This window comes from Amphibalanus amphitrite, unplaced genomic scaffold, assembly GCF_019059575.1.
Source record: "Amphibalanus amphitrite isolate SeventyFive unplaced genomic scaffold, NRLGWU_Aamphi_draft 001184F_arrow, whole genome shotgun sequence".
In the NCBI taxonomy this organism is placed as follows: Eukaryota; Metazoa; Arthropoda; class Thecostraca; order Balanomorpha; family Balanidae; genus Amphibalanus; species Amphibalanus amphitrite.
Window position 1 is genome coordinate 1 of NW_024882678.1, and position 25,875 is coordinate 25,875.

The 25,875-nt window shown below is 49.7% G+C and overlaps 4 protein-coding genes and 2 long non-coding RNA genes across 8 annotated transcripts in view; 4 read left to right on the forward strand and 2 right to left on the reverse strand.

Moving 5' to 3' along the window:
- Positions 1-44: 44 nt before the first annotated feature.
- On the forward strand, positions 45-4,236 carry LOC122370912 (propionyl-CoA carboxylase alpha chain, mitochondrial-like; the record flags this gene model as incomplete). The annotated part of the gene is made up of 6 exons (XM_043346864.1): positions 45-169; positions 619-852; positions 1,227-1,382; positions 1,980-2,181; positions 3,187-3,268; positions 3,513-4,236. Coding segments are annotated over 6 exons (845 nt in total), but the record flags the coding sequence as incomplete, so codon positions are not given.
- A 714-nt stretch (positions 4,237-4,950) lies between these two features.
- On the forward strand, positions 4,951-6,503 carry LOC122370917. 2 transcript variants are annotated; one of them, XR_006254640.1, is made up of 4 exons: positions 4,951-5,199; positions 5,417-5,484; positions 5,909-6,074; positions 6,395-6,503. It is a non-coding gene; the product is annotated as an uncharacterized LOC122370917 (long non-coding RNA). The 2 variants fall into 2 exon arrangements; XR_006254641.1 differs by having other exon boundaries at positions 4,952-5,199; positions 5,909-6,034.
- Positions 6,504-7,161: 658 nt separating this feature from the next.
- Positions 7,162-8,523, forward strand: LOC122370916. The gene is made up of 2 exons (XR_006254639.1): positions 7,162-7,510; positions 7,783-8,523. It is a non-coding gene; the product is annotated as an uncharacterized LOC122370916 (long non-coding RNA).
- A 302-nt stretch (positions 8,524-8,825) lies between these two features.
- Positions 8,826-16,999, forward strand: LOC122370914 (formin-like protein 5). Of its 2 annotated transcripts, none has more exons than XM_043346867.1 (8): positions 8,826-8,891; positions 12,046-12,591; positions 12,856-12,994; positions 13,281-13,345; positions 13,953-14,297; positions 14,743-14,950; positions 15,664-15,696; positions 15,933-16,999. In XM_043346867.1, the coding sequence occupies exons 4-8, from the start codon at positions 13,331-13,333 to the stop codon at positions 16,208-16,210; spliced, it is 879 nt and encodes a 292-aa protein (XP_043202802.1). In that variant the 5' UTR covers positions 8,826-8,891; positions 12,046-12,591; positions 12,856-12,994; positions 13,281-13,330; the 3' UTR covers positions 16,211-16,999. The 2 variants fall into 2 exon arrangements, with proteins under 2 accessions (XP_043202802.1, XP_043202801.1); XM_043346866.1 differs by lacking the exon at positions 8,826-8,891 and adding an exon at positions 9,492-9,515.
- Positions 16,966-22,755, reverse strand: LOC122370915. Its single transcript, XM_043346868.1, has 3 exons — positions 22,422-22,755; positions 18,041-18,275; positions 16,966-17,744 (listed from the first exon to the last, which is right to left on the reverse strand). The coding sequence occupies exons 1-3, from the start codon at positions 22,567-22,569 to the stop codon at positions 17,582-17,584; spliced, it is 546 nt and encodes a 181-aa protein (XP_043202803.1). The 5' UTR covers positions 22,570-22,755; the 3' UTR covers positions 16,966-17,581.
- Positions 22,756-22,853: 98 nt separating this feature from the next.
- Positions 22,854-25,875, reverse strand: part of LOC122370906 (zinc finger protein 236-like) — a 29,306-nt gene continuing 26,284 nt past the window's right edge. Inside the window, exons 23-25 of the mRNA XM_043346856.1 lie at positions 25,316-25,464; positions 24,681-25,026; positions 22,854-24,300 (exon numbers count right to left, since the gene is read on the reverse strand). Coding sequence (XP_043202791.1) covers positions 23,368-24,300; positions 24,681-25,026; positions 25,316-25,464 — 1,428 coding nt within the window. The 3' untranslated portion in view covers positions 22,854-23,367. The remainder of the gene's footprint in view (positions 24,301-24,680; positions 25,027-25,315; positions 25,465-25,875) is intronic.

Below are 25,875 nucleotides of genomic sequence, written 5' to 3' on the forward strand. Positions count from 1 at the left end.
GTCCGACCCCTCTGCCTCCAGGCCACAAGCTGAAGCTGAAGCAGGAGGACATTCCGATCGCGGCTGGGCGATCGAGTCACGCGTTTACGCCGAGGATCCGTTCAAGAACTTTGGCCTGCCGTCGGTCGGCCGGCTGTCCAAATACATTGAGCCCAACCACCTTCCCGGGGTGAGCCTCCCTGGCGCGAGCAGCCCGCACAATAGTGGTCCGCGTGCTGCTGGAATAGTGGCCTTTGTCCGGCTGCGACCTAGTCTCAGACCCACTTTGACATTCAGTGGCGAGTGGTGCAGACGGTAAAAGGCGCCTTTTTACAGCATCGATTTTGATGTGCAAATGTTTGACGTCCAAGGTGTCATTAGCTTATGTGGGTTCTTTGCTGAGTACTTTTTCTTGACTGGCATTATTATGTGTGTACTGTTTACCTGTCTCATGGCGCTCACTACGGCGTCCACCATAACGGGAATGAGCTGCTGTAAAGGTCAATGTGTTCCAGCAATGTACTCGACCTTATCAGCTCAAGTCGTGTCAGCCCTCTGGCTGGTTTCCCGTCATTTTATTTCGAAACCATCGTCTATTCCGTCCTCCCATAACACCCATTTTCCGTTGCTCCCATCCAGGTGCGGTGCGACTCGGGCGTGGCCGAGGGTTCGGACATCAGCATCTACTACGACCCGATGATCTGCAAACTGGTAGCGTACGGCAACAGTCGTCAGGAGGCGATCGCGCGTAGCCTGGACGCGCTCGACTCGTATGTCATCCATGGGGTGACGCACAACATCCCGCTACTGAGGGACATCCTGACCGAGCCGCGCTTCGTCAGCGGCGACATCACCACCAACTACCTGCCAGAGGTGGGGCGGCGGGGGTGGTGGGGCGCCTCAGTCAGGCCGGAGCTGAGACAAAGTCATGAAGAGACAAACTCATGAAACATAACGCTCTGAGCGCACGATAGTTATTGGCAGACAGTGTCTCACCTAATGATGCCTTTCAGCTGTAAATGATATGCATTGCATATTTTTGCGTTTTTTTTTTTGCACAGTTTGCTCATTGGGAGCGTTGTTATCAGGATATTAGTCGTATTTCAGCCGATACTATGCGTCATTACAAGTTCCCGTGTTCTTTTCTTGGTGTTTGTCGTTTGTTCACCAGTCCCCGTCCCGTGAGTCGTGCACTGACCAGTCTCCACGGCGCCTGTGTCTTGCACTCACCGTTCGCCCCGTTCCAGGTGTACCCGGACGGGTTCCAGGGCCACCGTTTGGAGGGCGAGTCTCTACTGCGGCTGGCCGCCCTCTCGGCCGTCATCCACGTGAAGCACACACAGCGCTCCAGTCTGGTCAGCGGTCACCACGCGCTGCAGCCGGTGGCCACTAAATGGGACCTGGTAAGGACGGCCGAGAGGGGCACCAAGTGGGATCCAGTGTAGGCGGGGCGGCCTGTGGGCACTAAATGGGGCCTGTTTGGGACAGGGACGCCAGCTGGGACCTGGTGAGAACAGAGCCCTGTTTCACCGGTGATAGCAGCACGCTGCTATTCCATTTCGCGAGCTGACGTCACACTTCTGGTAGTGTTGGAGGAATAGGCTTGTTGACGTCTCCATGGAAACCCAATTTGACACGTGTAATAGCAGCGTGCTGCTATACCGGTGAAACAGGGCCCGGGAGACCATGATTACCTAGTAAAGTCCGACGATGATTTCCCAAACTTTTCGTGCGCTTAGACGACGCCCAGTACAGTCTCTGCTCTGTCCATTGCCTGTTGCTAGCCACACCCACCCTTGTATTTTTTTTTTTTTTTTTTGTATTTGCGATCGTGGACGATCCACACATGGCGTGGCGATTACTGCCTCATCAGGTGGTGGCGTTGTTTGGTCCCAGGTGGTGTATGCTGTGACTCCCTCCTCCCTCTCGTCAGGTGGTGTTGTGCGGCGTGGCCCGGAAAGTGTCGAGGATGCAGTGTAACCCCTCCTCTTCGTCTACAGGTGGTCCTCTGCGGCCCGGCCGGTGACGTGCCGCTCACAGTCGAAGCCGTCCAGGACGGGTACCAGGTGACGGTGGAGGGCCGCTCGCTGCTCGTGGCCGACACGTTCAACCTGGCGCAGCCGGTCATCTCGACGGCCGTGGATGGAGAGAGGAGATGGTACAGCTGCTGCGGCGCGGCGTCAGGGGAGACGCCACAGTCAGGTGAGCGGGCGGACATCGGACGGCAGAGCGGGCTCAGGGGAGACGCCACCGTCAGGTGAGCGGGCGGACATCGGATGACGGCGGCGTCAGGGGAGACGCCACCGTCAGGTGGCGGGCGGACACAACCAGCTAACCTAATCTTATCTAACCTCACCGAACTTGCAGGTGAGTGGGGGGAGGGGGGCGACATCAAGCGGCTGAGCGGGGTAAGAAGAGACGCCACAGTCAGGTGAGCTAGCTACTGTACTGAATGGACGGACCTAGGACGACAGAGCGGGCTCCGGCTCAGGCGAGGCGAGCGGGCGGACATGGGACGGCAAAACATGGCGTCAGGATAGTCGCTACAGTTAGGCGAGCGGGCGGACATCGGACGGCATAGCGCGATCAGGAGCGACGCCACCGCCAGGTGAGCGGGTGTGATCGACCTCGGGTGGCAGATTGACCGTAGCGACGGTGTTTGGATCATGAAGCGTCACAAGAATTTTAATTGCAAGGATAGCCACATTAGAAAGACAAGTACGATTAAAAAGAGCATAATTCGCTGTTGTTAGTGCTTTGGCCATATTAAGAACATTAAAGGTGAACAGGGGCGGCTGGGTCCGTTGAGAGGGTGGGGATTTGTGTCACAGTGGCACAGCTAGCGCGGTGGTCCCATCCGTAGTTTCCGTACCGTGCGGCAGCGGCGGCGCCTCCCCGGCAGCCGGCCCTGGCTCTGCCCCTGCCGCTGACCGGCCGTCGCCCGGGGCGGTGGGCGGAGTTGGGACGGCAGCGTTTGGTGGCGCCGTGGGTCAGACGCCAGTCTGTGGTCGGTGCGGTGGTTGGTGGAGGCAGGCCGGCTGAGATTTCCTGTCGATTTAGCGACGATGTGAAAGAGGCATTTTAGGAACGTAATATCCCTCAGAATTCAGCAGTCGATCTACTTTTCCTTGGCATATGGTTGTCTTGTATCAGAACAAGGAATGGTCATTTATTTTATTGTTCGTGACATGGTGTTGTGTTTTTCAGGTTCCGTGGCACAGCGTTCGACGTTCAGGTGTACTCGGACACAGCTTACAAATACTTCAAACTCATGCCAAAGAGAGAAAAGGTAAGGCAGGTCTCTTGCAGATTCCTTGAATATGGTTCGGTGACGAGCGTTTTTTTTTTTTGTAAGGCTGTTTCTATTTTAAGTCACCTAGCGTGTTGAATTCTTGTGTCAGGTGATATCCCACATTGTTTTTGCACGCCCTGTTCATCAGTTACTATCAATTTGCTGTTAGGTATTTCTCCTCAGTCCACATCATCCACGCGTTCGCTCCAGCCCCACTCCTAACCCCCCGTGTCCCGTACAGGCGGACGCCAGCCGGCAGGTGGCCTCGCCGATGCCCGGTCTGGTGAAGTCGGTGGCTGTCGGCGTGGGCGACCTCGTCTCGGACGGCCAGGAGGTGTGCGTCATCGAGGCCATGAAGATGCAGAACTCCCTGGTGGCCGCCATAGCCGGCAAGGTCAAGGCCGTGCACGTCAAGGAGGGCGATACTGTAGACGAGCAGGTGCTGGTCGAGCTCGAGTAGTGACGTCGCCGGCCGCTGACTGGTCGGTGGTTGATGGTTATTATCGGTGGTCGATGGTTGATGGTGCTCAGCAGTGTTGTGAGGTGTGACCGGGAGGGCGGTTTTGTACCAGGCACACGCGAGTCCGTGAATCTGTAGAGCCGGTATATTTTTCGATAGGTGTGTAATGGTAGATGTGATAAAAGTCGCCGTGAAGCCCTATCCCGTACCAGTGATAATGGACTCTGAGAATTTTTGCCGGGTAGTCGTCGGGAGCGGGTAAACGATGGACAGGTAATGGTGTGCCAGTGAGACATTTTTGTTACGTTTTGCAACATGTTTCGAGTCATTGGGATCTGCACGTATGATGTTGAGTGTCAACAAAAGACTGTGTTTCTATTGCGGATTTAGTGTATTTGTGTGGTGTCACGGGCGACGAAGTCTTCGCGACTTGACGGTGCAATATTAGATATTCCTCAGCTGCCTGACGCTGCGTGTCTCGTACAATAAACTGTAACCTGCGTCACTTATGTTTGATCTATCACGCGCCATTGGAGTATTTAGACGTGACGTTTCGATATTGAAGGTGGAAAGAGGACGCCTATTTGTCCCACGAAGGAAAATCGTGAGCGTAGTGTTGAGGTAGTAAAGTAATCTTGGTGTTGAGGATGTCTGACTGATGGCGTTCGGTCGGCATTTCATTTCTTTATTTACCAATATCGCCGACGGGAATTCACAATGAGAAGTGAAGAGACTTTAGGAAAAGTTTTAGTATGGAATTTGTAGATGATTGGCCGATATAACCTGATGGACAAAGACAGGGCGGAGAATTGTCATAATCCCAGGGGGTGCTTTTCTAGCACCTGGCGAATGGAAGCGTCGAATTCTTGCGTAGAAAAGCACATATAGGTACGTTTTCCCAGCAGCATCACTCTCCTCGCGTCTTACGCATAGCAGTTTGTGTCTCAGACGTAATTTAAGCACCCCTGGAGTACTATTATATGGTGACATTTGAATTTCAGGGGGTGCTCGAGCACCCCCAAAACCCCTAATTCTCCACCCCTGGACTTGCCCCTGGACAAAGACATTTGTGTACCGAAAATGTGGCAGAAAGCACGGTATATAAGAAAGTATATGCTCAGTATACTGACTGAATTGACGATTGGGGCGCTCGGGGAAAAGACGAAAAATATCAACAGCCGTTGGCCTAGTAAGTAGTGCTTGTGAAACTGGCGCACAAGCTACATATGAGGTGAAGATGAATTCCACACGCTTGTGTATTTTTGGCTTGTATCTGTTTTGTGTAATGAGAATAGGTTGTGGGCTTTTATCATGAAATTTTCGACTTTTGCTTGTGGTTTCAATGGCCTACATCAGATAGGTTCTTTAGATGATGCATCTGTGTCAACTTGGTGTCGAATAAATGATGCATTGGAATGTGAACCATGTTTGTCACTTTCTTGGGATTCTCTCAACATATGTGCTAATGGTAATTAGTATTAGTGTGTAACTGGTGAAATTGTTGAAGTGTTGATGTCTTGAATCATCATTAAGTCATTAAGTATTATCAACTTTACTCCTGCTAAATCAGTAAACTTAAAATAAAACCCTCTGAAACTGTCAGGACAAGTGCTCCAGAGAATCTTGTATTTGTTTTTTTGGATATCATAAGTTTTTTATTTTGATGATTGCGTTTTTACCCTCAGGGCATGTCCAACGAAATGGAATTACTATCAAAGCACCACCTGGATGTGAACAAGAAACACCAAGCATGGTAAAATAGTCATCTATGATCCAATTTCAATCACTGATATGATATGGGATAGGTTTGTTGATTAACTCCCGAATGTCACCCTCACTATATTTTGATATCATGAGGACTATGGAACATTGTAATTTATAACATATATAATAGTAAGAAAGCAGTTTTCTCATGCTCCCAGTTACCAATACATCTCCTGCTATTGCTGGCCCTTGAGGCTTGACATGTCCATTCACCCCTGAGAAACAGTACCCCTGAAGCCGTGGCTATAATGAGCCCAGTCAATGACTTAACAGTGGGCACTGGGTAGCCAACCTGCTGGCCATAGCTATCTGGATATCAGCTGGGTTTTTCTAGCCTTGTTTGCCCATCAGTTGTGGCCTTGAAATTGCACATCCTTTCAAAGTTTCAATGACTCAGTTTTCTTTGCCATCAGCTGTGTTCTGCTGAAGATCGGCTGGTGGCTCTGTATCCTGATGGCTCCACCTGGCTAAGGACAACTGCCTGGCGCCGACTAGCACTCCAGTCAGCTGGCCAGGAGACTGCTGAGCCTGCACGTCATGTGAGCATCGGCAGACACACATTGGCTGCCTGTGACACAGGTCAGCAGCTCACTCTCATGACATTGATCATGTAGAATGGTTTCTGTTCCCAAATAAAGTAGCCAACTTTTCAATAATTGCTTTCAGGTTACAAACATTGTTCCAGTGGAACATTTAAACCATCATGAGCTGGGGTATCCCATCCATGATCGATGTTTCTTTTCAAGTTTTCAATGATTGCTCCAGTTACTTATGTGGCTAAACCCTATTCAGTCCTCCCCTTTCACAGGCCAGTAACCCAGCTCACTCTTGGCCAACTCTGAATGGGTCCTGAGTTTTGTACACCTCCATGACTGGCCTCCCATCCCCTGGTGACCCAGGTGGCTCACTGCTGACCCTGGACGGGGTACCGACACCGGCCGGTGAATGGCTGCAGGCGGTCTCCTGCGGCCGAGAGCACGTGGTGCTGCTCACACGCTCCGGACGAGTGTTCACTACGGTGGCGGCAGGTCAGTGACGACGATACCAGACAGGCTCTACAACGAAACTAATACTCGCTTAACTAATCTGCGGCGACGGCAGTTTGGCCACTCAGTCGCTTAGGGATGGGCTATGGCTCTCTAACCGATCACCGGTAGATGGCAATGTGTCATGTGTGGTTACAAATTTGTTATAGGTGAACTGGTAAGCTAAGCTCTGACCCACGTAGTGATGTCTCTGGGTGTTTTCTGATGATCCCAGCCGAGATCATCGTGGTTATAATTACCGTCTGTTCTGATGCCACTGTTATGTCCGCAGCCGAGGTCAGCTGGGGACCGGCGAGCTGAGCTCCTCGGACGTGCCTCAGCTGGTGACCGCCCTGGACGGACTCGCCATCACCCAGGTGTGCGCCGGCGGATGGCACACGGCGGTGGGTGCGTCACGGGCGGGGGCGGCGCCGGGGGTTACTGGGACTGTGCTCACATCACTCCGTTTTGACTCCGCCTAGTTTGTGACGCGGCCATCGTCGCCACCAGACTAGACTAAACCCCCGTCGCTAGCGAATAACGAACGCGAAAGTCACTCGTAGTGGGTTGTCGCCACTTGTCGGTTCAGCGGTCCGTTCCTTGTGCTATTCGTGGGCTCGTTTCTTTCCGCGCTGTGCTTCTTGACCGAATGCTAATTATGTTATCTGATGTGCTATTCAAAATCAGGCCGTTCTCCGTCCGACTGTCGGAAGTGTTCAGTTTCGTGACTTTTCCAGTCCATGACATAACTATCCAAGTCCCAGGTAGCTTGTAAACCAGTCCGGTTCCGTCCACTCATCCAGCGCCACTCTGCTCCAGCGCTGTCGAGCTCCGGTGACGTGTACACCTGGGGCTGGAACGAGTCCGGCCAGCTCGGGCTCGGAGACGCGGTGAACGTGGCTGCCGAGCCGGCGCTGGTGGACGCGCTTCCCAGTGACGTCACCGTCACTCAGCTGGCCTGCGGCTTGCGACACACGCTGGCGCTGCTCGGTAAGACTTGGGCTGTAGGGGTTTGGTTGTGATTGTAATGGTGATTTATCCTCAAATGGTAGTTGACAGGAGGACATTTAGTGGGTCCTTCCAACTTGCTTTGACTCGTATTCTTAATCTTTAATATATTCAGCGTATAAAACTCAATTTCTTACGTTACATGCTGAGTTATGTCAGAAACTATAAACCAGTGTAGTATTACATTAGTACGATGTCCGATCGTGCGACCGGTTTCTGCTCCGCTCTGACCTCCCCCCCCCCCCCTCCGACAGAGGACGGCTCGGTGATCGGCTGGGGTTGGAACGGTCATAGTCAGCTGGCCCTGCCGCCCTGTGACCGGTCACTGCCCCGGGCCCTGCCGCTGCCGGAGCGAGGCACCGTAGTCAGGGTAGCCGCCGGTGGCTGGAACTCCGCTCTGGTAACCCGGGAGGACAGCTGATGAGTCTTCGGTGACCGGTGCAGTGAAGTAGCGTGCTTTGTAAAATTGAAAGATATTTCGGGGTGCGCCTAACCGGGCATGATGGCGAGCCCAAGGCGATAAGGCGAGCCCTTTTATGGCGTGCGTCATAAATTCGAAGTATCCGGTACTAAAGCTGATTTTGCCAGCGTGTATCGTTTTCAGATCGGGTATTTGGTCGTGATCACAGCACCTTGCCTCTGCTATGTGATGTGGGGATTTGGGAGGGCTTTGTCATAAAATGGTGGGGTATGCAATGAAATGTATTTTGTTTGCTTGATAAGGTTACTTTTTGCAGTGTTTTCTTAAGCTTTTAGTTATGGAAGGCTTAGCTTTTCGAATTTCGAAAGGGTTAGCATAGTGTAAATGTACGCTTACCGTCGAATGTGATGCTTTGACGACAGAAGGTGCAAATGTGTTCATGTCATTTGTTATCATTTTTCGGAAAAGATTGGTTATGCGCATTCAGAGTGTTCTGTTTTAGGTAAGTTTCACTCAATATGCATGAGAGTTCTCAAGAGAAGGGATTTCTCGAATAAATGCTGTTTTTGTTGAGGACAGTCATTTTTATTGTCTAACGTGCGTGATTGTGAATGTATACCAATGTATACCGAATAGCCAAGATTACTTTACTAAAAGCTGCCCAATGAAGAAAACTCTGTGGCAGCAGCGAACAAAAAAAAACTACCATTTGAAATGCAATGCAATGCAAATGGAAATTGTATGCAATACAAATTCATTTTTATCGTCAGAACAACGGAACATAATTACCCTGCTGCTAAACGATGACAGGTGACTCGGTTCTCAAAATACCCCTGTCAAGTGAAATTTTGCAGCATTTTAGTGCTATCAAGCGATGGAACTCGTAAACAAAAACACTGCGATTGACTGCGATCTCGTCTCGGCTGGTGGGTGGTGTTTGGTGTGAGTTTTTGATCTCTTGTCTTTCACTTGTCTACCTGTTAGACGACTGAGTCTATTGCTATCTTTAAGGTTATTCTATGTTAAATCAGGAGTTGTTTCTATACGTTTTTGCGTTGTTCTTTCACTCAATTGGACAGCGTTGCATAAATTAGGCGAATGTGGCGCAAATGTTTATCATTTGATCATTTACAGTTATTGATGACTTATTGATAACTCAAGTGATAAATTAACTCAAGGAAGATCGATAGATATATTAAATTATTGTTTGGTGTTTAGTATGATATTAAAATCAGTCATTTTTGCATTTTCAGATTTTACGCCTTTGCAAAGGCGAGCTTTTCAGACTTTTTGGCCATTGCTGTTTGCAAAATTAGAATGAGGTGATGAATGTTTTTTTTTTACATTTAGGAGAATATTTTATTGATAATAAGTCTGAATCACACTATCAAGAAGGCAGGCCTTCTTGTATAGGTATGCCAGGGCTAAAAGTGGCATTTTAGGATATTTTTAAGATGGGTTGAAGCAAGATACATATAAGAAACAGGTAGATCCGATGTTTGAAAGTAAAGCCCCAGTCACAAATTTGACGCACCTGTGACGTTTCCTGACACCCACGTGACTATTGTATTAACTTTTGTGTTTTGCGATGTTTTGACCTTATTTTAAGTACTGAAAGCTCAAAATGAATGATTAATGTTGTTTAAAGCAGCATATTAATAATTATGTTTGTAAATTATCGATAAGCTGCTTATAGCAGGTCACGTGATTGCTACCAGATTATGTGCTCAGAAAGCATCTTTTCAACTTCGATTTTGAACAATTTTTACCTCCTTTGAGGCCAAATGATGGACGGTTTGAGGCACACGATGAAATGCTGAATCTATTGATGCCAAAATTTGTTCGTTTTTTGCATTTTTAGACTAGTATATCCTGGCTCAAACTTTGACCAGTTTGTGTGTAAACCCTATGGTGAAGGGAAAACTTCACGCCCAGCAGACGTCTTTACAGTGCTGCCAAATCGTGTTTGGTGGGGGTCGGGTTGAAGTGGGCTAGGGCTGAGCTGTGAGGCCTTGGTCATATCTGGATTGTGTCAGCTGGCTGGCCAGCTGATGACGTATGATACCCATTAATATGTAGATATAAGCATGTACCTAGTAGATGGACTTAATAGAGAAATTAAGAGGTAGATATTCAGTCTATGATATCTAGCATTGATAAATAACATTTGTAACAAGCACTGCTAGTGCCACCACATGGTGCCAGTGGGCAAATAATCCACTTAATACGACGGTCTGAGCTGTGTCCTTGAGGATACATTACATTCAGTTACAGAAACGGGAGGCTTAGTATTTTGGCTTAGTATTTATAAGTATTTTGAAGATATGTTTAAATGTTTGTTACATACCTCTAATACAAATACTCCTAACAAATAAATGGAGAATGTGACATGTGTCAGTCAAAAATTACTCATTTTATATAGTGTTATGTTTGAAGCTTGTGGAGACATTTGCATTTAGCTGTCAGCTAAGATTCATTTCTTGTTTTATTGGATGGGTATTGATAGCATGAAAAGTAAGCTCACTAGCTTTGCTTATTAAATCTTTGACTGTTCTGTGGATGTTCTGTTCTGGACCACCTAATCTAGGAGTGCACTTTTTAATTTAAATATTTGCTGTGAAATTGACCATATGGCAATAATATGCACAGGTATGCATTTTCCTCCACTTTTGCATCATTTTTATGGGTTATGATGTTGAAATCAGTGATCAAGTCACCTGCTGCTTAGTTGCTACATACATGGCCTCTAGCTATAAAATATATGTACTTGATCTTTACGCGGCTGATTAATTTCAAAGAATTTTTAGACGGTTACAGCAATTGTTATACTCATTTGCACAGTGATCAAGGTTCCATGAACCGAAAGCTTTGTGTGTTTTTGAATATATTTGAATGCATTTGTAATAATTTGGTTTATTATTTACATCATCATCCAATTTGTACCGTAAAACGGGGTGTTAAGGGACAGTTTTGAGGTGTTTTGTTATATTACTCAAGAAGGGTTGGAGATAGAAGCATCAAATTGTCAGCATTTTATGTGGAATTTGGTGCTTTACATGCCTGCTACATTAAAGTTTTTAAGATTTATACCTGCATATTATTTTTATTATTTTTCATCACTGTCCCTTAGCACCCCAATGTGGGGTGTTAAGGGACACCTATATTATTCCAAGAAATGGTCATCAAATGCCCACAATTGGGGTGTGGAAGGGCACACAATTTATTTATTGAAATGTTTTGCATATTCTGTCACAAAACAAGTCAGGTTCATTCACCACTAATGACCTTTTTAGCCAATTACGTGTAATGCAGTTTACACTTGTGGAAAATGTGCTAATTATAAGATAAACAGAACCAAAAAGTAATCTTCTGTCATCAATAAAAACCCATGCTGAAGCTTGTCACTTGTCATTATGTTGCCCTCTTTGTTTTAGCCTTTTTATGATGACATCACATTTACTTACATCAGTCTCCATTGACCCATCATTGTAAAAGAGAGTGTTGAGATGTTTTGTTACATAACTTAAGCTGTGTTAGAGATAAAAGCATGAACTTGCCAGCATTTTATGTGGAATTTGGTGTTTTCCATGCCTACTTAATTAAATTATATTTAGATATTATTTTTTATTTTTCCTTCCCTGTTCCTTAGCACCCCACATCCACCCCAAAATATGCATGTATCCGGAAAAGAGGAAGAGGATGATGAATGAATGGGTGGATTTGCATAAGCTTTTCAGGAAACATGTGCAATACATGTGACAATACACCTATGCATTCATTTTCCCTGTACACCCACTAGTTTATGTGGTACACACAGAGTTTTGGAGATGTTTCAATTTTGTGAAAATGTAGCATGATTTTCAAATCCATTTTTGAACCAAATCACTTGCATGAAAAACCATACCATTTTCTCCTATGGTCAAGAGCAAAACAGTGTCAACTACCACACTGAAGTTTTTATTGAACCTTCTCAAATTAGGAAGTTAATATGACTCAAAGTTTTTCCCATGCAACTGTCCCTTAACACCCCACTGTCCCTTAACACCCCATTTTACGGTACTTGAGTTTGATTGTTTTTTGCTCATGCTTGTTTCAGAGTGATGGAGGCTTTCTTGTGGAGTTGAGCTTTCAGCTGATGTGTTGATCAGAAAGGAGCTCTGCTCAGTGCTGAGACAGTCTCTGAACTGCAGCTAGGACCAAGGAGGAAAAGGTGGGCAAAGGCAGCAACAGAGTGCTATATCCTCACTCAGTTGCCACATCCAGTTTCTGTCAGTCTTTGGCTCTGACAGTGGCACTGCTGCTGCACTGCTCCTATCAGCTGGTAACTGCACCACTATCAGCCCAGCTGGGCAGCCCGACTGTTCCATCAGTCCCCGCTGTCGTCACGCTGGCGGCCGCGGACCCACACGCTGCGCTCGGCGCGGCGCCGCCGCCGGGCCACCCAGACCCGGGCGCCCTGGGCACGCCGCCAGAGTTCTGTCTCAGGTGGAACAACTACCACGAGTCGCTGGCCGACGCCTTCTCTGGCTTCCTGGAGCGGGAGGATTTTCTGGACGTGTCGCTGGCCTGCGACGACGCCGTCATCAGCGCGCACAAATGTGTCCTCTCCGCGTGCAGCCCCTTCTTCCAGGAGATCCTGCTGGTGAGTTGGCGCCGGCGGCGATTCCATTGATACATTCTCTCCAGTGGGTGGCATCTCTTCCTCAAAGCTTGGAAACTCGCGCAGTTGTAGTAACAGACGATGCGTAAAACTAGTGTGGTACTGGTGACTATCATTTAAATTGTTGTAGCTGAAGTTTCTCATCCACTATAGTTCTCACAATCGTAATATTGTCCAGATTTAAACATTTTGACCGATAAAGTGTGCAATATTTTAGTGAGTTCATCCTCTGTTGTCCCTCCGCAGAAGAACCCATGCAGCCACCCGACGATCGTTCTGCCGAGCGGAGTTCAGGCGGCGCACGTACACCGGCTGGTCAGCTTCATTTACCACGGCGAGGTTAACGTCCCCCACCACCTGCTGCCCGAGCTCATCAAGACGGCAGGTACGTGCGCGGCCGCAGCGAGCAGCTACTGGCCCGTCAGTGGGTGCTGGAATCGGGTTCAACAAGTCCCGATGCCATATTGGGATCCGCCCCATAATTATCTTTATTTGATTAGGTCGTATGATACCATTGCGTGATTTCGATGCATTCTTATTAACAAAATTAAGTCTATGATTTGACAATGCACTAGGTTCACTCATTTGAGTACTTTGTCGACCAAGTTCCAACTATAATTCTTTCATATACTTTGTGGCTGACATCCGTTCGTGTGTGTATGTTTCCACAGATCTGCTGAAGATTCGCGGCCTGGCTTCTGAGTCCATCATTCCGGTACGGATGACGCAGCAGCCGGTAAGTCACTGTGCACTAGGGGATATCACCCACTGATGTAATGTCATGAGATAGACTGGACTGGCACCTTCTTTTCACTTAGAAACAGTATATCAGCAGCGTAACATGTCCGGGCCTGTGTGTGACTGGAGCTTGGCTGGAGCTGTGGATGCATCACTCTCAGAAACTCCTGTTCCGTGCGGCGTCCTTCCATGTTTGCGGTTTGTCCCGTTTCTTGGCCGGCTTGCTGCGCCTGCGGTGAATCTCTGGGCCTAATTTTGTACCAGGTGCCAGGTGGCCCGCCAGGCTTTTTGTCTGTGGTTAGGGAAATCTCTAAGCAGTGGCGCGGAACGAAATCTGCCGAAGCGGTGCTTTGCTTGCACGAACACAACTGAGTTCGTCATACCTAGTCGTACTGAAACCTTTTGACGTTATTATCGATTTCACGACTATAACGATTAACGATTAAACGATTTATTATTTCTTAACGATTTCCTGCTGGAATTTATCCAGAACGGGATCGGCATGGCATTTTGTTTGTCCTTTGTATGTACGATTTGGTCATAATATTAGTAAAATTTAATTGGATATGAATTTTATCTTATTTCTGTTGTCGTCTGTCCGGCAGCTGGAGGTTCAGGCGGTCATCACGCTGCCCGAGCAGGGGCCGCCCGACCTGAGCATGGCGGCCGCGCCCGCGCCGCCGCCGCCCCAGCCCCCGCCCACTCCGCGGCGCAAGAGGTCACGCCGAGACCCCGGCGACGCACCGTCGCCGCCGCCGCCGGAGCTGACGGCGGCCGAGACGCCGCCGCCTCCACCGCTATGTCGTGGCGGTGTGGAGCCGGCGGTGGGCCCGGGAGCGCCACAGCATCACCACCCACACCAGCCGCAACACCAGCCGCAGCACCAACACCAGCCGCAGCACCAACACCAGCCACCACCGCCACACGGCACCGGCGCCGACGACCACAGGGTGAGAGCAGGGAGGAGGGAGAGAGGAGGAGCGGCGCCGGACCGACCGCAGCCGGCGGTCTGTGGTCGGGCGGCGCACGACCGACGGTGGTAGAGGGGGAGGGGAGGGGCGGCGTTGTGCTTCTTTGTGTTTGGTGCGTGCCGCGTGGTCTGTATGACTCATAGAGCTGTTTTTCCTTGCAATAATACAAAGTCCAGTTTTGCGTAATATTTTCATATCAGACGGATTTATATACTTCGTCGGTTTTTCTGTCTCCGTGTCTTATATGTTGTCAATGTCATCGATAATTCAATAGTCAATGTACTGTAGTATGTCGTGTGTATTCTGATTTCTCTGCCACAACGACAAAAGCTGCCGTTCGCTCAGCACTGTCTTCTCTTTTCACTAAGAGACAGCATGTCCAGGCCTGTGTGTGATCTCCCCTTCCCGCCCCCTCCGCCATCAGTCGGGTCTGCCGGAGCTCTCCGCCGCGGCGGCCGCCGCCTGTCGTCTACCCTCCGGCGTACCACTACGCCTGGAGTCAGCCGAGGTCAAACGGGAGCCGAGCGGCGAGCCGCCGGACCGGGCCGACCGCTCCGAGCGCGCCGCCAGCCTGGAGTCGTGCCGCAGTCCCTCGCAGCAGCTGACCACCATTGACGGACTGGACCTACTCGGTGAGTGGATTATGGGAGCGGTAGATGGGACGGGTAGCTGTATACACTATACAGTGTACCCTGGCCAGCAAACTGGACCTAGTCGGCGAGACATAAAGGGGAGAGGGGAACGGTAGTTATATGGCAGGCTCAGGCTGTCTGCTGTAAATTGATGGACTGGGATTACTCAGCGAGTCATAAAGGGGTTAGGGGACAGTAACTAGCAGGCTCAGGTTGACCGCCATAAAGTGGTGGACTGAGATTTCTGTGCGAGTCATAAAAGGGGAAGGGGCAATTCCTCACAGCAGTTGGTCACCATAAAGTGATTGATTGGCCCTCTTTGGTGGACCATAAAGGGGGCGAGTGGAGTGGCAGCCCCACACTGATTATTATCAGAGTAGTCAGTGAGTCAGTCATAAAGGCTGCCATGCAAAGACAAAAACCATTATGTCGGGTCAGAAGCCATTACCTCAGGTCAGAGGTCACCCGAACAAAATGGGTTTTGCCTTTATACGGCAGAAGGGGAGGGACAGGTCATCCGCGGATACCATCCGTCAGCGAAAACTGCCGCCGGTGGACTGGACCTGCTCATTGAACAGTATAGAAAGGAAGCCAGCGGCCCACGCAACAGCATCTGAGTAATGGGAAACGGGCAGATGGGACAAAATGTCTATCGATATGCTTGTGATGTTTTCAAAAGAATGTGTATGAACGGCTGTGTTTGTTCGTTTCAGATCCCTCACAACTACTTGGCTATGACGGTTCAGGTGAGTTCCACTTCCAGGCCGGGCCTGCCTTGTGTGGATTACCTTCTCGTGTGTACTTGAAGTCTAACAACCATTATAAGTCATAGGTAACATCTTTGAATCTACTGTTTGACCATTAAATATAGGTGCCAATATTTGACATCAAATTATTACCCCCTCTCTTCCTTAGCGGGCGGAGCGTCCACCCACAGACCATGTCCCGTCTGTAACCTGTACCCCCTCCCCTCCCTCCCCAGCGGGCGGAGCGTCCACCCACCGGCCGTGTCCTGTCTGTAACCGGATAATGCGCAAACGGGACATCTCTCGCCACATGCAGCGTGTGCACTCGGTGCGGAAGCACGCGTGCTCGCACTGTCCGCTCAGTTACGGTTACCGACTGGACCTGCGGCGACACCTGCTGGAGAAGCACGCGGCGCTGGCCGGCCGCGAGAGCCCGCTGTCGGCCGGTGGGTCACCGCACCGAGCCGACGGCGACGGGTCAGACTACGACGAGCGGTCCGACAGCAACGAGTGACCGAAGAGTGCTGGGGGCCTAGGGCTGAGTGGTTGGCGGGACAGTAAGGAGCGACCGCTTGGCGCAGCCTCAATGGTCGGCGGGATACCAACGAGTGACCGACGAGGGCCAATTCGGAGTCGTCAGGGGATTGAACCTGCGGCCGGGATCTGAGCGCTGCCGTGCTGGTGGCGTCGATGGCTATATATCAGCTGTGGTGAAGCAGCGCATTTGTGTTATCGCCGCAGTATTCAGTCAGCTAAGGCTAGAACTGTTGGGTGTGCGAATAATTCCCCTGGTATCCGGGGTTCATATCGAAGGAGGCACAGGGCTGCTGAGTCGTTGACTACATATGTTCACGCTTCGCGCTTTGCGAACAAGCCGCCAGTGTGACGCTATGCATTGTATAATGAATTGTTATGTGATGTTTTTGTTTTCACAGAAACTGTTAAAATATGTTTATTCTAGAGGTGTGTCGAGTAAGTCATTATCCTGCCATGTAAGTCACGTTTGTTTTCGAGCTACGGTTTTGGCGTCGACGCCTCCATTTATGCTGCAATGTTGCTTGATAATGTTCAGCAAGAGAGCATTAAGATGTCATGACTTCTTGCCACTGTGTTTTGTGCAACCAAGAGCAAATCAAACTGTATGCATGAGGACAATGCACGCATCGTACATTTACGCGATGTATAGGGTGCCTGAGAAAGCACGATGTATTGTATGTATCGATCTGTTATGCTGTCATCTGACCCAGTGTTGAAGGAAAACTATTTAGATTCCATATATAAAGAATTGTTGCTTATATTGAAACTGGTGTTTGACTGACCTAGAAACACTCTACATTCTTTGGTCGATGGCCGTTCTACGAGTGTCGATGGCGCATCAAAGATGACACCGCCCCATCAGCAGGGCTTCCCTCCGGCTCCGTCTTCACACAGTTGGCGATGACACTTCAGTGCAGCTTTGCTCGTTCAGTGAAAGACTGGTTAAAAGTGTCCGATGATTCCGAATCGTGGTTTCAAGATCTTTGGATCCGGCGTTTGGTTGCCGGTCGTTCACAAGTAATTATTTCGCTTTTTGTTCGTTCGTTGAAGGCTCGGCTCATCTTCTAGCTGATCCTGCATAGGTACGGTGCTGTTGAGTCAATATTGTGCAGCAGTTTGTGGTTCTGGGTTCGGCTCTCTTCAGTTTCACTGTTTTGCACCCTACTTACGCCGGTCTAATAATATCAGCCTGGGCCGGGCGAGCTGACTCATCAGTCATCACGCTACATTATCACTGACGCCGTGCTGCACGTTCTCCCGACACCAATCCTCTCCATCGTGTCCCGAGGAATAAATCGTCTCCGCCTGGCCTTTTGAAAACGTTCTGTTGCCGCTCCTCCGGCCCGTCTCAGGCCTCGGCGGCGGCGGGTGGTCCGGTGCTCGCCGGCTCACAGCGTCTCTGGGCCACCGGCCGGTGCTCGCAGCTCCCGTCCGTGAACGGACACCGCTGCTCGTGGGGAAAGCGGCGTGCTCGCGCGGCCGTCCCGTCAACCGGCACCCGGAACGTCTCCCTGCGGGAACCGCGGATGGAGGGAGCGAGTTGTCACAAACTAATGATTGCGGAATGTGTAGTACAACAGTTACTCCCACCCCATGCAGTAAACTACCTACATCCGAGCCAGGCGATAGGTTTTCCCCTCCTAATTCCCCATACGCGCCAGGAAACAGTATTGGCTTCCCCGTTCCCATGCACTGGAAGATTGCCTATCCCTTTCAGTCTCCTATGTGCAACTAGTGATGGTCTTATCAAAAGTCCCGGGTCTCCCCCGCGCCACACGATGGCCCATCCCGTCCCGTCCCTCCCTACCTGGCGATGGTCTGCAGTCGCTGCTCGCTGGTCGGCCGACCCGCCGTGTCTATGAACGCGTCCGGCTCACTCTCCGAGTGTTCCCTGCGGATGCAACAAGGCCGCGCCTTGCGGTGCGTGCCGCGCAGGCTCTCTCCCAGTGTCTCATGCTGGTACCTGTTATCGTGCATGGTGAACGGAAAGCGTAGGTGCTCGGAACGCAGGGTTTCCATCAGCTCGAATTTCCTGGGCAGCGCACACTGGTCGGAAACGCCCTCACGAGAGGCCACGGGCGATTCCGGAGTTTCGGATTATTTTTTATATAGATCGATTTGAAATTGATCAAATTATTATAATTAGGCCAAAAAAACTAATCCGAGTGACCAAAAATAACTGTAATCAGCCCCCGAAGATGGGGTTTCCCAGAACTCGGAAACTGACGCGGAGCAAGAGGTTTCTTGAGCCGGATATTCAGAGTCTTATTGCTGATAGACACCAAATTGAAATCCCACATATTATGCATCAAAATGTTTGTTATGAAGTTGCCGACTGGTCAGTGCAATTTTTTTGGTATACTTTTTCCCCAACTAAGATCTACTGTAGCTTTTTTATGAGGGCTCTCCTAGAGTGATTCTGGAATATAACTGCAAAGTTTAGGTAAGGAAACAACAGGTAGTCCCATCTAGTCCCACTCTGATTTTTTGTGAGATGAAGCAGGATTTAAATTTACACCAGGGCAACATAAAAGCTAACTGCGCATATTTGCGCAAAATTTGCAGGAGCCGCTATTCCTACCCAACTACCGCCCGCCCCGCCCCAGTTTCGGCCCGGCCGCCGCGCCCCAAGATTAAGAATTTTTGCCGCCCAGGTGACGTCACATAATATGGTAGCGATTTGGTAGCCGTTTGCAAATACATAAATGACTTGCGTGAGACATTTATAATGCAAGGTATTGTTCAAGGACGTATAGGCCGTGTATATAGGGTATTGTTTGTGGATTTTTTGCCCATTAGGTAGTGATAATGGGCAAATTTGCGATTTTAGATAGGACTATTGAGGATTCAGACGACTCTAGCTTTATTTATCAGATCGCTTATAATATCACCAGGTTTTCTCATTTCTGTCATTATTTTCCCTTATAGTGTCTGTTCATCAGAGGTCGGTTTGTATCGCACAATGAAATTGAAATGCTGATGAGTGATTAAATTTTTATTCAGCTATGAATATTTTTAAATTTTGGGTTGAGCATGGCCATCAGATATGCAATAATTAGCCCTCATAATAATGCTGCATTGGCTATATGGACAAAGTGATGGTCTGAGCAATGTACACCAATTGCCTCTTCAACAGTCTTTGACATGTTTCAAATTGTAAAATCTAGTAAAATCATGCATTAGAAAAAAATGTGGTAGTCGTTAAGCAAGCCCCACACTTGTTTTTCCAACCAGGAAGAGGCGCTCTACCCAGAGATGCCTGCTAATCAAGTCAAGCCAAACCAAACCTAACCAAACCTGGCCTAACCTTACCTACAACCTACAATCTTAAATCTACAACCTAAAACCTACCACCTTAACCTACCCACCACACTAAATCCGCACTGCACCAAGCCATTAGCCAAATCCGCTCCGCACCATGCCAAATCCGCACCAGCCGAATAAGCCCACACCAACAAGATCTCGTCGAAGTTACCATATTTGCAGATTGGCTGCTCCAGTACACATTCATTATTCATGGTTTCCATACGACTTTCAACATATCTTTTGCTGGATTATATGAAATTGAAATAGCTGTGCAAAATGTGCCAGACCATGTTTCTAAGTGACTTCAATGATTTAGAGGTTAGAACTTCATCACTCACTGGTCTTCTTATGCAAGGAACTGTGGGCAGCATGGGCACAGTCTAACGTAGCTAATGAACCTGCAGTTCAGCCAGCCTTACATTAAGGTTTCCTGAGTGTGAAATATGCATTCAAAAATAGATGTGTTTGGAGTGGACGAAGAAGGTGATGGTTTTTCGTGCTGAAAATGTTTAGTGTTGTATTCATATTTCAGCATAGTTCTTCAACTCAATTACTTGACCCGTCCCGGTCACCCATTATCTCAAGAGCACTGCTCAACAAAATGAAAATGATTTTAATGGGTGCTATTAAAGTACGAACATAAAATATCATCAGCTCACCAATATTCTTCTGAATCATGTGATGTTTTGTATCTCTAAATGATTTCCATTTCATAAAAGAACATACTCCACCCTTGTAACATTTATTGTACATGCCACCTTGGAAATACATTCATAATGATTCATGTCACTGTAGCACTTGTGCTTGCTCATTTGCGCCTTGCGGCAGCACGACAGTGGCTCACAATGTTCTATGATAAGGTATTAACCACAAATTATAATAGTAGACAATACTCACTCAATTAACTAGGTACTTATTGGATGAGAGAAATGTAAAAAAGGACTCAACAAGACCAGTCAACCAGGTCCCTTGCTTTGGTGATCTGTTGATTGTTCTCGTATCAAGTGAACTTCAACATTTTATGATTTTACACATTATTAATATTCACTAGAAATAAATATTTGTGCTAAAAGACCAATACTGGCATGTTTTCTTCTCTTGAAAGGCATAACACAGCCTTTTTCACACTTCAGCCCATTATCTTGCATTCAAAGTGGCTCAGATACGAGTCTTCAGTTCCTTTGGTAGTGCAGTATGATGCATACCAAGTTCCAGTGGTATTTTTGAAGCATACTATAGATCACTCGCCAAAACAATGCACCTCATAGAAGTCTTGCTATTGTTAAGTGAATGTTTGCCATTCGATTTGGCCAAAATCATAATAAATTTGCATATTATTGATAGAAAATGGCGTTAGTATCTAACTTTTGCAAAAGCGGCGCAAGACGCATTTGGTAGCACTATTTTTTTTCCTTCACGAGAAAAAACTTCATCGAAATTTGCAGGCCTCATCTAAAAGGCAAAATTAATGCTTGGTTCATTTGAATTCGACCTATTGAGGCCCGGTTTTGGAAAAATCAAGCCTTACTGAGTCAAATGGTATGCTTTTTATAAAATTTTAGCCCTCAACTTGGGCGTCAGCCCAGCTCAAAACTCGGCCTCATTTGTATGGATCGTTATGGGGTGAAGGGATTTTTGCCGCCCACGTGACGTCACGGTAAAGGAATTCTGAGGCTCGTGAACGGGGGCTGGCCGCGCCCGGCTTACGCTGACTTGTGTGGCCTGCACGCATCCATGCGTAGTTGACTGGTCATTAAAAACAGACGCGCTTGAGTTTATGAATTTTGTGGAAAGCGCATACAATATGGTTTTATTATTGCATTTATGTATGTATTGACATCAAAAGCCTTCCACATATTGCGTGGCGATTACGGCTTGCATTTAGAGAGCCTTGCTATTAGTAACCATCACTCGGCTGAAGAAAGTGGAAACTGAGACCTTCGTGAATATAAGACGCTGCGAATACAGGACACCTGTCACTGGCGTCAGGTTACCTTGGGCCGTCTTTTTACATTAGATCACAATTCCGGTATTTAGCCCTGGCCGGACCGATTGGTTTTCTATATTGACCGGGGAGGGTTGATACAACTCCCTCGCCGTTTCGCCTCTAATTGAGCTACAGCCTCGCGGGAAAAAAACGAGCTTGTGTGCCGTTATAAGACGCAGCAAGTACTACCCGATTTAAGGTCTTAGGTCAGCCAGTGACCTCTTAGGTCAGGTAAGTGCCACAAGGCACGGGCTCGGTTTTAGGTTAATTACTTTGCCAAAAATGGTCGCACTGCCGCGATTTTGGCATCATCGTGTTTGTCTAGCTCAGGAGCGTCGAATGCTATACTTGGTGTTCGGGTGAAGTCAACTTAAGGCGTTAACCTCGGGTCAAGGTCAGGTCGGAGCCCCTCAGGTCACGAAAATGGTTGAAGGAGGACATATCGCATATCACTCGATTCGGCAGGTCTTCCCGAGTCCAATGGTGGCTTTCCCGACTCTCTAGCTCCATCTGATCAGGAGTTATTGACGAAAAACTTATATGGCCTTAGTGACGTCATAAATAACGTCACGCAAAGTCAACAATGCTAAAGTGAAGCACCGGACCTTGCAAGGAGTGCATGAAACCATTCCCGGTGCCCGAATAGCAGCTTCCAATTTCCCTTGTTCACTTAAAGTGGTGCTAGATCCTGTATTATACTCAATTATGACGTCATAACTTAGCAGATTCACGTCATATATTTAGTGCTTGACATCCAAATGATAGCTTACATATGACAGAGAAGGTATGCAAAGTTTTATGAAGTTTGCTTCACTAGTTGTGGAATAACAAGCAAAAAACTTTTGCGGAAAGGCCGCTGGCCTCTCGCTGGAGCGTTTCCGACCAGTGTGCAGCGGCCGGTCAGGCGCGGCGTCGGTGCGGTCCGCGAACAGCGCTCCGGCCGTCGACTGGTAGTGGTCGTCGGGGGGCGTGGGGTAGAACCGATCCTTCATCCAGATGCCGTCCCGCTCCGGCGGAGGACGGCACGCGAAACTCTTGGACATGGCGCCTCCGGTGATTGGGAGACTGGCTGGTTGTCTTTTGTTAATTGTAGATATCAAGGAAGATTGGAGTTTTCGAAAAGAATGAGCTCAGTTAAAGACTTGAGTAAATGGGAGCGGTCAAAACTAAGCGGCGTAAAGCAAAACCTGACAAGACAGCATGGACGCATGGACTGGCATGGATTTGGAAAACATCGTGATAGAGAAAAATCTGTGGCAAAATGTCATTTTGGTACGAGCTGTTGTAGATTGCAGTTCTTCTGTTGTAGAAATACCACAGGCAGAAATAGCATTCTAGCAAATTATTATTCACCATGCAAACAATAGGGAGATCAGCTGAGTCTTTGTGAAGCAAAAGAACACTACGGAAAACACTGTCCGGATGGTTTCAATGATACGAAGTCGGACACAACTACAGCTGCAGTTTGATTTCAAACCGAAGCGCTGAAGAAACGAGATAGACGTTGAAGAGCAATGGAACTAACATTAGCCATGGCTTCGGTTTCATATTTACACCAATCAATTATCGCAACATCAACACGCGAGTCATGAAACGCTCTCCGCAAATCGTATCACAGCCGTTGAGATTCATGCTGCCACCTCCATTGGTAGAAGCACACGACCGCCATGCTTGCATGCACATTTGATCACTTATCTCGGAAAATCACGAGTCCTTAGTATCACCACTACTTCTACGCTACCTCACAAAATTTGGCGAATCTCACCACTGACCACACTCCCCGTTCATTCCCTCTCGTGCTCACACTTCACCCAGCCGCCGCCTCTGCGCCCCTGCCTCGCTCAGGCTTTGCCTTGGGCGCCACCCTCCTCCACGGCTCCGGCGTCCACCACCAGAGTGTCGAGCGCGCTCTTCAGATGAGCGCGTCGGATGTGAGTGCGCATGTTACCCTTCTGCGCGAACCCATGCCCGCAGAACGGGCACGTGTGCGGCCGCTCACCGACGTGCGTCATGGCATGGACCTGCAGCGCGTTCTTCTGCGAGAAGGCTCGCTCGCACAGCTCGCACTTGTAGGGCTTCTCGCCGGTGTGCGTGCGGCGGTGGCGCGTCAGCTGAGAGGCCGTCGGGAACGAGGCCAGGCAGTCGGGACAGATGTGCGCCGAGCGGCCGGTCGCCGGCGCGGCCACTTCCACTCCGTGTGTGCGCATGTGGCGCCGCCACTGACCCTGGCTGGTGAAGGCGCGTTCACAGACGGTGCAGCGCAGGCTGCCGGTGGCGCCGACCTCCTGCAGCGCGCCGGCCACCACCTGCCGGAGCGTGCGCGCCTGCTCCGGGTCGGGCCGCGCTGCCGGCTCGGCGGCGCCGTCACCGCCGGCCGCCGGCTCCGCCGCGGCGGCCGCCTCCTCCTCCGTCGGCGGCACCGCCTCGACTCCAACAATCCTTCCGTCAGCGTCGATCTGCAGCTGGACACGGAGCTCTGTGTCCATGGGCAGACCAGAGGCGCCGACCGGCGTCTGGGAGGCCAGCACCAGCTGCAGCTGCTCGGCCAGGCCGGCCTCCAGCTGCAGCACCGACTCCCCGCCGGCCGGCTGACCCACAGCTGCAGACGCCGGCGCCGGATCCTCCTGCTTCAGCTGGACACCAGGGTCGTCCGCGTCTTCCTCCAGGATAGCGTCGGAGGTCACCAGCTGGGTCCGTGCCTGCGACCGACCCCGGCTGCCGCCGGCGGCGCTCTTCTGACCGGCCGACCCCGCAGTCAGCTCCTCCAACACTCCCTGACGAACAACAGGGGGGGGGGGGGACGTGGTGAGGAAGATGCATGGGTTTTAGGGCACTGGGCTGCATCGGTAATCGGGGTCCTACAGACGAATAACGGCAGTATGAAAGTTGACCATTAGGCAGAGGGTATAGGGGAATATGGAAAAGTCGGCGGGAAGTATGGGGTACAGGCCGGGGGGAGAGGGCAGGGACCGATATAAGAACCAAGGAGGGACGGAGGAGGTAAGAAGTCTTACTATGTCATCTGCAGAAAACATACAAATCAAATACGAACAGCAGGCCGGAAAGGCCTACGGTCCTCCGTCTATCCGCACAACCACCCACTGACTGCTCATCGACTACAGAGGCAGGCGGACGTGTGCCGGCGCGGTCTCACCTGCAGCTGGGCCGTCAGCGTCTGTCCAGCCGTCTGTTCGCCACGAGCACCGCCCTCCTGCCGTCCCTCCGTCTGCCCGTCAGCCGCCTTCTCGCCCGCAGCGGCGCCGGCGCGCCGGCCTCCGCGCTGGAAGCCGTGCGTCGTCATGTGGATGCTGCGGTGTCCCGAGGTGCGGAACGCGCGGCCACACACCTCACACACGTACGGCCGCGCGCCCGTGTGCAGCCGCGAGTGGACGCGCAGCGAGCACTTGGTGCTGAAGGACGCCTTGCACACCAGGCAATGGAAGTCACGCTGCCCGGAGTGGGTGCGCATGTGACCCAGCAGGGTCGACTTCACCGTGAAACTGAGGGAGACCGAAGAGTGGTATGGTTGACATATGTTACGCTGATCGTATAGCCCATACTTACTGTTACAGGACTTAAAAGCCAATGTAACAACGTAAAGTGAAACTTGCAAGTAACTATAATGTAACTAATAAATAAATACACACCAGTCAAAATTATCTCGTAATTAAAAAACAATATTACGGCAAAACATGTACTCCTACCGCCTGTTTGCCGTATAACATATCCCATTACGGTGCAATGTATCTCGCTGATCTCACATTGTGTTGCACATCTCGCCGCGCTCACCGTTTGCCGCAGATCTCGCAGGCGAAGGGTTTCTCTCCCGTGTGGGTGCGGACGTGCCGCACCAGGTCTGATGGCTTGCGGAACGCCTTGTTACATATCTGGCAGCTGTGCTTCAGCTGGACTTCGGCCGCGTCCTCCGGCTCGGCCCGCTGGCACACAGAGGTCATCGACAGGTCAGAGAGGTCAGAGGTTACGGGGAGGTCAACGGTCAAAGGGAGGTCAACGGTCACATACGAGATACTGCAACGGTCTTCAGGTAAGAAGTTACAGAGGTCGAGGTCAACAGCTGCCATTGAGGTCACCAGTCATACGCAGGTGGGCGTCAACGGTCACACGGAGGTCAATAGTCACGGAGAGTTGAACGGTCACAGCAGACCAGCGAGGAATCCTTCAACACTCCATCAGTTTACGTTCAACTTCAGGGACCAAGAAATTCGAGTCCAACAGCTATGGAAATGACTACACAAAGTTCACGTTCCATATCAATAAAACTTGAGTGCAATCAATATAATTGAGTGCAAAAGCTATGAAATTTGATTGCACGAGGCTCGCGTTCAATG

Coding starts and splice junctions, on each gene's coding strand:
- LOC122370914 (XM_043346867.1), top strand. Junction 14,298..14,742: donor CCGGCGCCGACGACCACAGG/GTGAGAGCAGGG, acceptor CTCCGCCATCAG/TCGGGTCTGCCGGAGCTCTC. Junction 15,697..15,932: donor ACTTGGCTATGACGGTTCAG/GTGAGTTCCACT, acceptor CTCCCTCCCCAG/CGGGCGGAGCGTCCACCCAC.
- LOC122370915 (XM_043346868.1), bottom strand. CDS start 22,569: ATGTCCAAGAGTTTCGCGTGCCGTCCTCCGCCGGAGCGGGACGGCATC. Junction 18,276..22,421: donor CGACGCCGCGCCTGACCGGC/CGCTGCACACTG, acceptor CCGACCAGTGTG/CGCTGCCCAGGAAATTCGAG. Junction 17,745..18,040: donor CGACTGCAGACCATCGCCAG/GTAGGGAGGGAC, acceptor CGGTTCCCGCAG/GGAGACGTTCCGGGTGCCGG.